The sequence below is a fragment of the Arachis hypogaea genome, chromosome 7 (genome assembly GCF_003086295.3).
Source record: "Arachis hypogaea cultivar Tifrunner chromosome 7, arahy.Tifrunner.gnm2.J5K5, whole genome shotgun sequence".
NCBI classification, from domain to species: Eukaryota; Viridiplantae; Streptophyta; class Magnoliopsida; order Fabales; family Fabaceae; genus Arachis; species Arachis hypogaea.
In genome coordinates, this window is record NC_092042.1 from 44685110 (window position 1) to 44699790 (window position 14681).

At 34.2% G+C, this 14681-nt stretch overlaps 2 protein-coding genes and 1 pseudogene across 2 annotated transcripts; all 3 read right to left on the bottom strand.

Moving 5' to 3' along the window:
• Window positions 1–1895: 1895 nt before the first annotated feature.
• On the bottom strand, window positions 1896–5180 carry LOC112704069 (pyruvate dehydrogenase (acetyl-transferring) kinase, mitochondrial-like; annotated as a pseudogene).
• A 519-nt stretch (window positions 5181–5699) lies between these two features.
• Window positions 5700–7936, bottom strand: LOC112701428 (uncharacterized). The gene is made up of 2 exons (XM_025752186.1): window positions 7561–7936; window positions 5700–7378 (listed from the first exon to the last, which is right to left on the bottom strand). Exons 1-2 carry the CDS (start codon window positions 7934–7936, stop codon window positions 5700–5702), a joined length of 2055 nt encoding a protein of 684 aa, XP_025607971.1.
• A 243-nt stretch (window positions 7937–8179) lies between these two features.
• Window positions 8180–12615, bottom strand: LOC140174348 (uncharacterized). Its single transcript, XM_072198791.1, has 8 exons — window positions 12513–12615; window positions 12215–12301; window positions 10823–10886; window positions 10438–10562; window positions 9922–10090; window positions 9599–9815; window positions 8882–9515; window positions 8180–8769 (listed from the first exon to the last, which is right to left on the bottom strand). The coding sequence occupies exons 1-8, from the start codon at window positions 12613–12615 to the stop codon at window positions 8180–8182; spliced, it is 1989 nt and encodes a 662-aa protein (XP_072054892.1).
• Window positions 12616–14681: the final 2066 nt, after the last annotated feature.

Here is a 14681-nt window from a genome sequence, read left to right on the forward strand (position 1 = left end):
AAGATACAATATGATATAGAATATGCGGACATACAAATTTTAAAATCTTATAAGATAGGGAACACAGCATATATATAAAATATAAAATATTTTTTAGATAAATTACAATGAATTTTTGATATTTTATTGGTATTAAAATATAAAATATTTTTTAACTGTTTTTAATGTCATCTTTTAATTATATAAAAGTATTTAAAATATTTTTTGTTTTAATAAATAATAATATATATTATTTTTAAAATAATTTCAAGAATACATGTTAAGAATAAGGTTGGACACGCTAACACGTGATGCCATATAGATATAGTTGTCAGAACCGAACCGATGATCAAACCGATTAGACTACTAGGTCACTTGATCACTGGTTGAACCGGTGGATTACCGGTTGACCCGGTCCTATGTAAATAAAAAATAAAAAATAGCCAAAAAATTAAAATTAAAATTTAAAATACATATTTTCACTAATATTTTAAGAATATCTAGCTATTCTAAAATAATATGGAACATGAACAATAAGTATTTTGTTAATTGTACTCTATCATAAATATTTTATTTTATTTTTATATTAAAATAACTATTATTTTCAAATTTTAATAATTTATTAATTAATTTATATCTATTGTACTATTATATACTATAAGTATTTATTGAAAAATAATATTAATAGATATTATATAATTATGAAAAGAAAAAATAAGTGAATTTATAATCATTGTTAAATAAAAATATAATTAATTTAAGAATGAGTGAGTTTATAACTAAAATTAAAATAAATTAAATAGAAGTAAACTATTTGATAGAAGATATCTATATGTATTATAATTTGCAAATATATTTATAAGAAGTATGATAGCTTAGTGCCTATGAATGGCATTTCTCTCATTAAGGAGAGGGGTTCAAAACCCCTTATACGGTTCAAGTATTAGACCGGATCGGTATAGGATTCGTTTAATCGATTTTTTGTCGAACTGATCGGTCCGGTCCGGTTCTAATAACTATGCATAGATGTGTGTCCGGAGAAGAATTTCTTATTTTTTTATTAAGACATGGTTGGACACGGCAGATACGCGTGTCGGACGAGTGTCGATGAGTGTCGTATCTGACATGCGAATACCACAACTCAACGAAGTGTTCATGTTTTATAAGTTAAAAATAAAAAATATGATGGCGTATTCAATTGAAAGAGCAATTCTTCATGCTTGTTTAGGTGGATTTCTAAGAAAAGATCTTGTTTTCAAGTTATTTTTTTAAAAGATCTTATAGAAAAGTAAAAATAATTTTATGTTTAGATATCTCATACCAAAGGATCTTTTTTTCTATCAATTATGTTTGGATATAATAATATAAAAGTAATTTTTTGTTTATTTATTATGTGAAAAATATTTTTTTAAAGAAAAAATCTCTTTTAAAAAAATGTAAATTGTAGCTTCTCAAAAAAATATTTTTTTGATTTTTCTAGTGCTTTTACTTTTACTACTAGAATTTTATTAAACACGCTAAAAAAAATCTTTCTGTAAGTTCCATATTAAAAAAAAATAGACAACACTTTCACCGGTTGTATATTCAAAAGAATAGGTAACACTTTCTACTAGTGGCTAGAGCAAAAACAATAGGTGAAAAGTGTGGTCTAAAACTCTGCTATGAAACATTGTTTTTCGAGAATAGGCAACATTTTTAAAAAATTGTCTTAATAAGCGTGGTCTTCAAAGCAAACACGTTGCTTTTGACCTAATACAACAACTGCATCTGCAGGCTACCAAAAACATTGCCTCGGACTTCAAAGCGTTGCTCTAGATCAAAAGTAACCGTTTTCAATTTTTAGTTACCTTTTTCTAATTGTTGTTTGGCAGATAAAAATGTTGTAGTGTACCCAGAAAAAATATAAACAAACTATAAATCAGTGTGACATGATCTTTACTTTTAATGAAAAAACTTCAATGAAAAAAAAATCAAGGCAGTGCGGCTGAGTGCTATACGCCTATAGACCTATTCACAAGAAAAATGCCTAGTTATCAATTACATAGCTCTCCATCGCAACTTCTTGTATAGGATAAAAGAATACGAAAACAGAGAGTTTTCAAGGCAGAGGTTCTTCTGAGTCTCCCAAACGACATAAATGCAGATATGCATCTGTGCCTGCAAGTAATACCCTTGAATTATGAGAGTTCTCAATAATGAAAAGCTAAAACAAAAGCTAACAACTAACTAAATTGCTGATGAATTCCAATCCAAAAAATAGAGATAAAAAAATTATAATACAAATGGATACTAAAATTTAGCCTCAAATGGAAATTTGGGAGTATATACAATAGAAAATATATAGTTGAGAAAATTCAAAGCCTCACTCTAAAGATTGTAGAAATGCTAGGAAAAATAAATTACATTACACATAGAAAGAATGAATATTGAATTGATGTACTATACATAATAAACAACAAAATGTGGAGAATTGAGGTCGACATAGTTGAGATAACTATATATGAAAAGTAAGCAGAAATGAGACATTATTACATGGAATTAAGTTCAACAATAATTCATCTTCAATGAAAATAGTTCCAAATTATGATAAAATGATGGAAATAAATAAGTCCACTAAATGAAAAATATTGTGAAGGAAAATGAAATGGGAGTAGCAAAATTTAATTAGTTAGTTAGTTAGTTATAGTTGAGCTATACAATACCATATCCTTCCATGGACAATATTTGAAGGTCACCACCAAAATACTTAGCATACAAGCGGCTAATTGGGAGGCCATGACCATAGCCAGCCATTGTGACAGTATTAGCAATTCCAAGGTCTGAATCTTCATCCAATAATGGATTTGTTCTTGCTGTGCTATACAGATATGTAAATAGCTTTGGAAGTCAACTTCTTGGTATGCCTCCTCCCTCATCTGATATCTACAATAATTAATAATTTAATATCATTCACACCAACCACTTAATAATTAAGACAAAGAACCTCATCAATAGCACCAATAGCATGCAAAAATTAAGGTCAAAATTCAGATAATAAATTTTAGCTTGTGGTACACCCTGTGACATGGGTTTTGCATTGGTGATCATCTTAGAAGTTTTGCTAAAGAAACTACTTAAGGAATAAACAAGAGAGTTTGTATGGTAAAATAAAATAAGTTCAACTGATCAATCATTGAATAGCATAAAAGTTTATAGCTCCTTCATATTCCCTAACTAGCATGCTAAGCAAATGCTTCATTTTTAACAATCATTTGGCAGTTGACAATAACATTGCTATTAAGCTAGAGTTAAGATTAAAGAATAATTTACAAATTAGATTAAGTCAGTTGAGAATCATCCCTTCATCATTAAGTGCACATTTTTGCTCCTTATCAATAAGAGACTTTTGCAAAGGCCACCACGTTTAATAATGCTTCCTTTCGCTTTGATTTGTTCAATTATAAATATTTCTCACAAATATTTCAGATTTCACTTGTTATATGTATATTTTAAACATTCAGTGTTTTAAAGTTTCATCATTAAAGAGAATAGATAATTTTTATTACTTTTATGTTAAAATTTTATAAAGTCGTATTATATCTTTGGAAAATATTGTCATTAACTTAATAACAACTATGCTTGGGGACAATAGCTATTCCTTCTTAGTTCTTATCTTAAAATCGTTATATTCAACTTTCTATGATCTTCTATTCATTAGTTTTTTAACAACCAGAAACATAAAATAATATCCTATTTTATACATACAAAGTTAGACTTCAATCATGAAAAGATGCAATGAAAAAGTCCAATTTGGAGAAATAATATATGATAACTCATGCATTCTCATAAAAAACATGTGTGACTAAGCATTATCCAGAAAGTAGGAATCACATTTTTCAGTTGAATTCATTGAATTTGGCTAAATACCTTTATGGTAACATCTTCTATTCCATCAGCAATAATGATTCTAATGGGAGGTGCAACTCTGTCATCATCCATAAATCGCTCTTGGATAGCTCGCAATGAATTCTTAACCAACTCAAATACCATATGATGCAAGTGACTTGGAACATACCTGATGTGAAACGAAAAAAGAAACAACAACAGCATTTCTATTGTATAAGCAGAAAATAAACAAGAAAATTGAATCCACCATTGAAGTAAGAAGGTAGTTACGAACGGAAAAGTAAAATCAGGATCGCCATATATTGTTACTTCTGGTGCGTTGCCATATTCGCGATAACACATAGCTCGTGCATCTTCAATGGCATTCCTAGTCACATCCAAAGGAGACATTTTTTTGTGTATACAACCAACACAATTTGGATTTGGATTAGGTTTGTGCAATTCTAAATGTTGCCCTGTTCCAACACGTTAAACATGAAAAAGGGACAGAGATAAACATACAATATTTTACTAGATTTTGAACCACTACCAAATTTGGAGCAAACAAAACTTAAAAGAAATTAAATATTTTTTGAATTAGAACTAACCAATAAGCATACGGATTCCAATTCTTGACAGGAAAAAACGGTCAAGGAACTCATGAATCTCAGTATGATCTTCAATAGCAGTATTTGCATTCATAGTTCTCTTTAATTGCGAAACACCCAAGGCCATTGTTGGCACCACATTGTCATGCCTCACCTTAATAGCCTTGATAATCTTAGTGAATTCTTTTTCATCACTCATGTCTTTTATCTCACGAAAAGATCTAAGATCACGGAACGAATCCAAGTACCAATCTCTAACCTAAAAATCACAAAACGCAGCACAATCAAAAATGAAATTGAAGATCAATAATTACCACAAAGTAAGAAACCCTATTATGCACAAATAATATATAACACTTATTAAATCTGCGACTTATTTTTGTTAAAATTGTCGTATTTACCTACCAACAAGATTCATATTGGTATAAATGCAACATAGAAGAAAAGTAAAAGCAACGATAGTGTAATGTGCCTTGAGAACAGCAGGTTTTTTAGATAAGCCACAAGGAAGATTCTCGAGCTCGATGGATCTTCGTGCAATTCTAACGGGAAGCTCACTGTGAAGAAACTGAGCAGAGAGGAGGAGGTTCTTGTCAGTAGGGTTGGACCCGAATTCCATCATGTACTTTAAGGTCACACCGTGTTGTTTCATGGATCCCCACTGGTGCACCTCTTCCATCACTTTCTTTGAGATTCTCATTGCCATGCATGGTAGCTCTGTAGTCCTGCTTCTTTTGCAACAAAAAACAAAAAATTTGCTCAACAATACATATGGTTACAATTATTTATAATCAGGGCTAAAAATAGTAATTATTACATGTTTTATAGTGTAATACTAGTTTTATCTCCCGTGCCAAGCACGGGCATTAAGATTATAATTGTAAATAAATATTATTCAATAAAAAAATGAATTAAATTATTTTCAAAAAAATGGTTGTGGCCAGCAAAGTTTATGATTGGGAACATCAAATAATCATCAATGATGATTTAATGGTGGTGGATTGGAGTGAGATTTCATAAAATGACTCAACGTTCTCGACGGATTACATGCTATCCAAAATTAAATAAAATTGCTAACCCACTAGAGTTTTCCTTTAAAAATAATTGTTTGTATAGATATGTATTATATAAAGAATAATATTTAATATGTAATTAAGTAAGAGAAAAATGTTCTTTATTTATTCTTTAAGAGTTAGAAGAACTGCGTACCGAAAAGATTACAAAAGGAGCACATGAGAGGTCAACTGATCAAGGGAGAATGTTAGGTAGCATCCCGGTAAAAACTTCTCTATAGACCACATTAATAGTATGATCTGAAACTTTGCTGTTAGAATCAACGGATAAAATCTTCAGTCCAAAATGCATGCTGACCCGAGAAAGCGCAACATAAAGCTGACCATGAGTAAAAATAGGCCTCAAAAGATAGATGCCAACGGTTGACAGCGTTTGGCCTTGGGACTTGTTTATGGTCATCGCAAAGCAAAGAGCAACCGAAAATTGGCGTCGAGTAAACCTGATTGGTAATGTATCGTTATTGGGTGACATGTTCATCCTAGGAATAAATACAACATCACCAGTATTACGACCTGCTAAGATGACGCACTCAATGATATGGTCACCAAGACGTTTAACCTGCATGCGTGTACCATTGCATAGTCCATTGGATTGGTCAATATTGCGAAGAAGCATCACAGGAACACCGATTTTAAGAACTAACCAGTGTTGGGGAATTCCTGAACAATTTAGCGCATTCAATGATTCGGTGCTCATTGTATATAATTCAGATTCCAGGTGACCATCTTCACTAATTAGTGTATCAGAGCTCAAGTATACCCTCTCGTTGCCAGGGATCAAAGACATCACATGATTGTTTACTTCATTAACGACATCAAGTGTTGGTGCTAATATACTCCTACCCTTAAAATAATCCACGCTAGAAGAATAGAGTAAGATGTCAGGATAAACGAACAACACCAAATCATGCAGACAGGGATACTCAACATTAAGCAGCAAGTTGTTGGGTATTCTGATCACTGATTCGCCATCGGCATTGTCTCCGATTAACCCGTCACCAACTTGAAGCAACCATGTAGCAAATTCCTTCAATTGTACACCATGGATATCTCGTGAACCACGGGACAGTCTCATGTTTTCAGTTAACTGCAACACTTGGTAAGATTGCCACAAGTTCGAAGCATTAATACACGAATGAACGATCTTTTCCCGAGAACCACGAGGAATCACAGGCAATATCTGACGGAAATCACCTCCTAGAACAACAATTTTCCCACCAAATGGGGCATGAAGAATATATCCACGATCAAATCGAAGAACATCCTTAAGGCATTTGTCTAGCGCTTCGAAGCAAAATTTATTTAACATAGGTGCCTCGTCCCATATAACTAATTTTGCAGATGAAATAAGACGCGCGAGGGGTGTGGCTTGCCTTATATTACAAATAGAGTCCTGGTTAACACTAAGCGGAACCTTAAAGCGTGAATGAGCAGTTCGTCCATTAGGCAACAATAGAGCTGCAATGCCACTGGATGCAACATTGAGGACAATATCACCCTTAGACCTTATCGAAGCAGACAGCGCATTCCATTGAAAGGTCTTACCAGTTCCACCATAACCACAGACAAAGAAAAAACCACCAACGTCACGACGAACTGCATTTGCTATTGTGTCGAACGCAATGCGCTGGTCTCGATTCAACCAGGAAATCAAATCCACGGCGACACTTGCCAATTCTGTCCTGTCGAAATTTAGCTCATCAGAAAAGATTGTGTCGGAAGGTTCAGGTAAACCAGCATAATCAAGAAACGGCATGTCAGGAAAGTCTTTCAAGCTCCGACCATTCGGCTGCAAGAGTTTTTCAATTTCGGCAAGCGTGATAGACTTAATCTCATGAACAGAATGCTGAAAACCTAAAAGAAAAAAAATGCAACGTAGTTACATAAGAAACAAACTGGACACGATGACGAAGGGAAAATAAAATAAATGCATAACAAACTGCAAGAGATGGAGAAGACCGGACGTTTTTGAATGGAATGGTATGAATTTATTGCGAAACAGTAACTAGATAGTAAAAGCAATCCGGAAACTTTACCTAAGTGATGTCTTCCAGAAAGAAGCGAGTTGTCCACGCAATGTTGCCAACATTTCTCCCACACCATGTCAGGACGCACAATGTTGTTCGACATCAAAAGCATTGCAAACAATCTCCTGATATAATTCGGCGATGCCCATGAGCTGGCTTCATTAAGTGCATCAATAAATTCCCTATCATCCTGCAATAACCCTAGGGCATAACAGGCATCTTTGAATGTATCGTACACAACCCCGCCAATGGAACGCACATCAGCAAATGTCTGGCACCCTTTTTGATAATTCAATAACATATGAAGGTAGTACTCCTCTCCATGCGAGTGAGGAATATGTGTGAGACGACCTATGACATTCCCTTGCTTCTGTGGCCTCCACATATACCCCTGCTTATCCCAGACAAAAAATCACGGCATCTCCGCGTAAGTCAGTGTACGGGCCAGATCAAAATTCTTGTTAGCCTTAAACCAACCAATAAATATACTATCCTTTGAGACCGCAGCGTCAATAACATTCTCAATAAGCTGGTGATCTTCGTACAAAACATTCTGTTCATTTGGAAGATGGAATGGAAGGCGGATGACGTTAGGCTCTTTGTACTGAATCTCAAACCCGAATAGCCGCTAGGATGCCTCACACGCTGATATATACCGACAATCATAGTAGTTTTGGATTTCATCTACAGTGACATCAGAATCAGCTGAATCATGCGATCGGAAGAACGAAGCTGTGACACGATCATTACCTTTGTGGACATACTTGAACAAATACTTAATAACAGACGTCTGGCAAGTATACTCAACATTTATGTGGCAGCCATACTTAAGGAGCAATGTTGCATTGTATGGGACAACAAATCTATTATCGAGATTAACATTCCTCTTGCTTGTTGAACGACCATTATCTGACCGTTTATACCTGGGAAAACCTGCACTGTCTATGGATGTTTTCTCACGGAAAGGTACTGGATAAAACTTGGAACACCTCCCATTAACCATACACGGGCTACTCATGTTCAAAACCCCACATGGTCCGTGAATCATGAATTTTTGGACTAAGCTGTACAGCTTAGGTTGTGTGTGTTCGTCGGGTATCTCAGCCGATATATGATGGTCGATATCCTCAGATGATCGAGGCTTCTCGGTTGGTTGAACAAACAATAAAATATGACAATGGGGAAGACCACGCTTTTGGAATTCAACTGTGTACACAACTGCAACAAAGAAAATGGGAAAAAGCAAAAAAATATGTTAGGGGGCAAGTCGACGTTGATGGGAAAATAACAAATGTGTTAGCGCGACATTGTAAAAAGTGAATGAAAAAACTCACTTCCTTTAGGCTTTCCGAATATGACCCATCCTTTAAGTCTTTCATCAAGACATCTAACTTGATTTTGAAAACCCTTGATATGATATCTGGCCTGTCACTTGGGTTTAATGAATCGGCCGCAACGCAATCTTTAATCTCGGTCCACTCTGGGTTACATGTGATAGTAATGAAATAGCTAGGGTATCCGGCATACCTGCAAATAGCAAATGAATCTTTGCAATTGTTGTACATGTATCGGGGACCACCGACAAATGAAGACGGCAAGATAACTCGTTTTCCAGTTCTTGCAGCCTGTCTTTCACCCTGTATGAGACACTCGTGTAGGCCTTGCGGTTGATGGGAACGAAACTTGCTCTGGTGGAACCTGTGATATTGTAATCTTTCCGCTTCTACCATAGTGTAACTATCAACCAAGAATTGTTGGAACAAACGTCTTGACTTGAGAAGCACTTGCGACTCATGTGATCTCATTTGGATTCGAAAAGACAAGAACTCCCTCATGCTAATTGTTTCTCGCTTATGTAACTGTTGCTTAGATCTTTCATCGGATATTAAGATATCACTCTGAAAACCATCTTCTCCGTACGGAAAAAGCAAGGGGTACTGTAGTGCAAGATATCGCTTATGTAACTATTGCAAGATATATTCAGAAGGTTCGAATGTGTCTGAATAACAACGTCCCTCGAAAGGTTGTCGAAATCAAAGTCACCTACAATAAGAGCAGCAACTTCAGACGCTGATGGCAGATTATATCTTCTACCATCAGTATTTCTCTTCTTGATAAGACGGAGCTGCAGCGGAGTCGTTGAATCTTCAGTGAACCTTTGCCTAGCATATCGGAAGCACTTAGCAAGAGAGTTGTGGGAATCAAGCATGCTGGTTAGATCCGCTACAATGGTATGATCTATAGCTTGGTGTTGATTAGACATGCTACATTAACCCAAAAATAAAATTAAACAACATAAATCCAGGTCATGCAAGAATCATATAATACAGACATTAAAATACCAAGATACCGTAACAACCACCTACTTACCCAATTGCATTAATCCGGTTCTGGACTTCATTTTCTGTATCATAAAAGTAGAGCTGAGCAAACTTGGGCTTGCTAGACTGCTGTGGCAACAAACTTCCAATTGAATGGTAATTTTGGCCACTTATAACAAACATGGGGGGGCGGAACCCTTGTTTAGTGTGTACTGAACCTTGCCAGCCATAGATGTGAACGAAAACATACCATTAAAGGCCCTGATATGTTTCTGGTAATGCAAAGCTCGTTGATCATCACCATTCAACAACACCCACAATAATGGTGGCGGAACCGGCAACAAAGGGAGAGTGACCTTTCCACTCATACAACAAATAGCAAATAATATTGTGTTATTGGCTCCACCTTTCGCAAGGCGCTCGTTCATCCACATTTTCGCCCCACAAAAAACACAACTTTGGGTGGGTTGCCCGATTGACCAAACATCTAGGGAACATTCAAAATATATAAAAAAATCAAGTGTCACATGAGTGTAATAATAGGTCAAAATATATATAAACTCACAATCATGTTCATTGAGAATGACACCTGGTTCAATAGAAGATGCATTGAAAGCTTCTGGTTGGTCATCGCTAGCCTGAGCCATATGCAAAGGTGAAGACGGAGAGAAATGCGAATAGCCAACCAGACTGCATGTTTGATAAGAACAAGTTATCAAATATCAAAAATAAGTAGCAAAAATTTAGAGGATTGTGATTAAAGGGGAGGAAATTTAGGGAAAACACCCGTGCCCAATGGTGCCTACAGGTGAGCCTCAGCAAAAAGGTGCCATGCCAAGGAGGAAAAACACCGCACCAACTTATACGGGGATATTGGTTAAGTCTTTAATTGCAGCATAATCCCCGGTTCCAGAGTTTCAAGTAAAATGGCACTTTCAGGCATTACTCACGTGGTAGGTGTTACATAACGATGTTGTTTGTCACGGGATGTTTCGACGTTGCATGGTGAGGAACCTGCAAGGAAAAAAGAGGTGTTATCCATGGAGGGAGGATGCAATACCGTGGTCTAGTGCAGATGCAAAGAAAGTAATTGAGTGTAAAAAACAAAACAGAACAGCACTGGTGATCCCAAAAATAAAGAATAATAAAAAAAGTCGTTGCTGTAAGTGTTTTAACTGTGAGATATAATACCGTTATAATAGAAAAAAGTAAAAAATACTTATTTTAATAATAATAAAAAATATATAAAATAGTAATGCCATTTTTAATATTATACGTCAAATATTTGTTAAGCAGGTACTAATTTAGTTCTCAGGATTGACTATGCTTGCCTAATCCTTGTTTTATGTGCGATTCCAAAAGAAACGATGAATTCTGAAAATAATAATTTTAAATCAGCAATAATGTTTCCAAAGTTAAGAGAAGGTCAAACGAAAAAAAAAAAACTAAATCTGAAAAAGTTAACAATATTTAGCGTGTCATACCATGATTAATCATGATAATGACCATAATATAATATACAAATTATATAAAATTGAATATATCATACATGGCATGTTCTCTATTCTTTATAATGACCGTATGCTTCTTTATAATATACTATTCTATCTATATAATGACCATAATGTAATATATATCTATAAATTATATAAAATTGAATATATCATACATGTCATGTTCTCCATTCTTTATAATGAGTGTATGCTTCTTTATAATATACTATTTTATATTCTATATTCTATATTCATATTTATAATATACTATTTTATATTATATATATATATATATATATATAGATATGTATTCATGAATATAAAAATATAATCTTAAAAATAAGAAATATATATATATATATATATATATATATATATATATATATATATATAGATATGTATTCATGAATATAAAAATATAATCTTAAAAATAAGAAAAAATATTAATGATTTAAGATGAATTAAATTTACTAAATAAAACATTCCAAATAATAGGGAAGATAAACGGTTTTAAATGAGAGAAAAAATTAATGATTTAATATAGTTAGATAGATAAGCATTTTTAATTCATTGGCTAATAGATGACTGAACATATTACGTAATTTAAAATTAGCCATTTACAATCAACACATTATTTTTAGACGACTTAATCTATTTCGATTAAAATTAAAATTATAAAATTAGAAATAGATAAATAGATAAATAAATTTATTTTTAAGAAATCGCTCCCTCATTTTTTAACAAGTTTAAATAGATGAGAAGACTAAACACGGACCATCATTACCGTACTCATTAAGAAATAATATATTGGAAAAGGCACCCAACGTATATTGAAAAGTCAGAGCTCACCTTGGCCTGTAGCAACAGCGACGAGATTTTTTGGGAGCAGGCCGATGTCCTGTTGGAGGGGCTCAGAAACCCCTGTGTTGGGGTTAACTGCAACAACAGGAAAGCTTAGATCAAAGTTAACAAATAATGCATAATCAGACCAGCAGAGCAGCAAGGTTAAGAGCACGCAGGATTGTCAGCAGAAAATGATATGTCTCCTATCAGGCGAAAGTATGGATAACGGCGAAAAATAAAAACTGTAGCGAAAAATTGTCGCCAAGCAAGCGGAGAAGTATGCATGGCAGAACGACAAAGAAACCATTCTCGGGGCCGGATGGGCTAAGCGACACGTTGATCCGGCGCCTCTTATGACCAAGCAATTTCATCCGTCGTTGTCGTGCGAGCCTGGCTTCGGGTTCCATGGAATCCAGGCAGGCAAACCGCCTGCCGAGGGCGAGGTTTGTCGGATAAATTTGTTTCAGCTAATCAAACTATTTGCAGACATGTTCAAAATAGGATCCCGGCAAGCATGACAAGAAAGTCCACATGCAATGACAGAGGTCTACATAGATTTGGGGATATGGAGGAAGAACAGGATAGGTATATCATGAATAATGTCAAAGTTCGACTATGAAAGGCACATGTGTTCAATCACTTGAATAGTCATTGACCATTAAGGAAAATAGACCACATCACAAAGGTATATATTTGTTTAGGTAATGTTTATGAAGAAGATTGTCATAATAAAATAATAAGACGAAAGGTAATTTTCACTTTATTGTACCCAATTATTGCCGAGAAGTATTCAACAGCATTATTCATTGGCAGTCCATAAAATTAGTCAAACATAGGTTGTTTTATCTATTCTGACTATTCAAGGAGTGTTAAATGAATAGGATGCTGAAGTTAATTTTTTATAAAAAAAAAAGGAAAATATTTTTAAGACTCCTACTAACAAAAACTGTATAAAAAGAACCATGAAGTTAAAGAAAATTTGGCAAGGACCATAGAGCAGGCAAAATAAAAGGTCTGGACTATGGAGGGATGAGAGGTTAAAGCGCACTGAGATGGAGGTCTAAGTTAAAGGATGCGCCGGCCCACCATAGCAATGTTGGCCCCAGCCACATGCAAAGCGTTGCCGGTGATAAATTGCAGTGGTCACGCTGGGAGGATCCTGCACCATTGCACTCACCCGTCCCAACCTGATTCCGCACTCATTACGGAACCTTTTTTTTTTGCAACCTCTGTTTCCATTTCCCGGATACACGCTCATTTGATCAAATTTTATCATTTATAATCATACCTTATGTTCCCTACTTTGTGGTTTTTTTAAAAAAGTTTAGAATACTAAGGAATCCAAATAAAATTTGACTTAGATTCAAACTGTAAAATATGAAGTTAAATAAAGAAAGAGGAAACCAAGTTAGCTGTGAGGGGAAAATGCTTATTACAGAGTCATAGTTATACTTACTTGTAACATAAAATAAGAGTAGTGGAACATGAAATAAATTAGAGAGGTTTTTTAGACCCTGTTTTGATATAGGCAAGAAAATAGAAGAAAAGAAAACAACATGCAAAATTTGAGAATTAATAAATAAAGATAAAAAGGTATATTCATGAATTTAATATTTAAAATTGAGAGCTAAATTTTTATTAAGAAGCAAAGAGAAGATTTTATAATTTTAATCGCCTAATAATAAAACAATAAAGATCTCGTAATTATTTTTGTTTTAGTGCATTTTATCAATATAATAAAAACTTATAATTCTATAGATTATTAATCTAATACATATATAATGTTTAAATGTAAATCTTTATTATAACAATGTATTTAATCAATTCAGAATAAATATAAATCAATAGTTATTAATTATTCATCATAATAGATTTAGGGGTAATATTATAAGTAGACAAACATATTATAAAAAGATAAAAGAAGTCGAGCAATGTGGTTTAGCTTAATATCCAAAACGGCCATTGGAACTCATTCTTCAGGCTCAAAAGCAATAGCGTGAATTCTGCATTGTTCGGGGAGAATACGAACTCTTGATTCATGCAGAGTTCCTTGGTGCATTTGGGTTAATATATTTTTTTATTGTTTTTTAGTGCTTAATTACAATTTGGATGCTACACCATAAATAAGAGTTGTTTATGTTGGCATAAATAGAAGCTCAAACATCTTGTTCTAGTTAACCCATGGAAGGATGAAGACTGCGAACAATCCTCCCACGTGGAGACATACAAAGTGCATAAACACTAATAGGAGTGTACAGAAAGAGTTGGTGACGGAAAAAGACATAATGCATAACATGTTAAACACACCAATAAGATTTTGATTACCAAGCAAAGTAGTGACATGAAACATAAATGGCATTACAAATCCTAATGGAAGCATAAAAACAACAACCGATAAACCAAAGGAAGCGGCAAAGCGCGGCAGCAATCATGGAACGAGGCGAGAAACCCTGCCAAGAGCTGCCATTATATA

Coding starts and splice junctions, on each gene's coding strand:
- LOC112701428 (XM_025752186.1), bottom strand. CDS start 7,936: ATGTGGAGGCCACAGAAGCAAGGGAATGTCATAGGTCGTCTCACACAT. Junction 7,379..7,560: donor TTCTGGAAGACATCACTTAG/GTAAAGTTTCCG, acceptor TTTTTCTTTTAG/GTTTTCAGCATTCTGTTCAT.
- LOC140174348 (XM_072198791.1), bottom strand. CDS start 12,615: ATGGAACCCGAAGCCAGGCTCGCACGACAACGACGGATGAAATTGCTT. Junction 9,816..9,921: donor AACCGGATTAATGCAATTGG/GTAAGTAGGTGG, acceptor GGGTTAATGTAG/CATGTCTAATCAACACCAAG. Junction 8,770..8,881: donor GGAAAGCCTAAAGGAAGTGA/GTTTTTTCATTC, acceptor TCTTTGTTGCAG/TTGTGTACACAGTTGAATTC.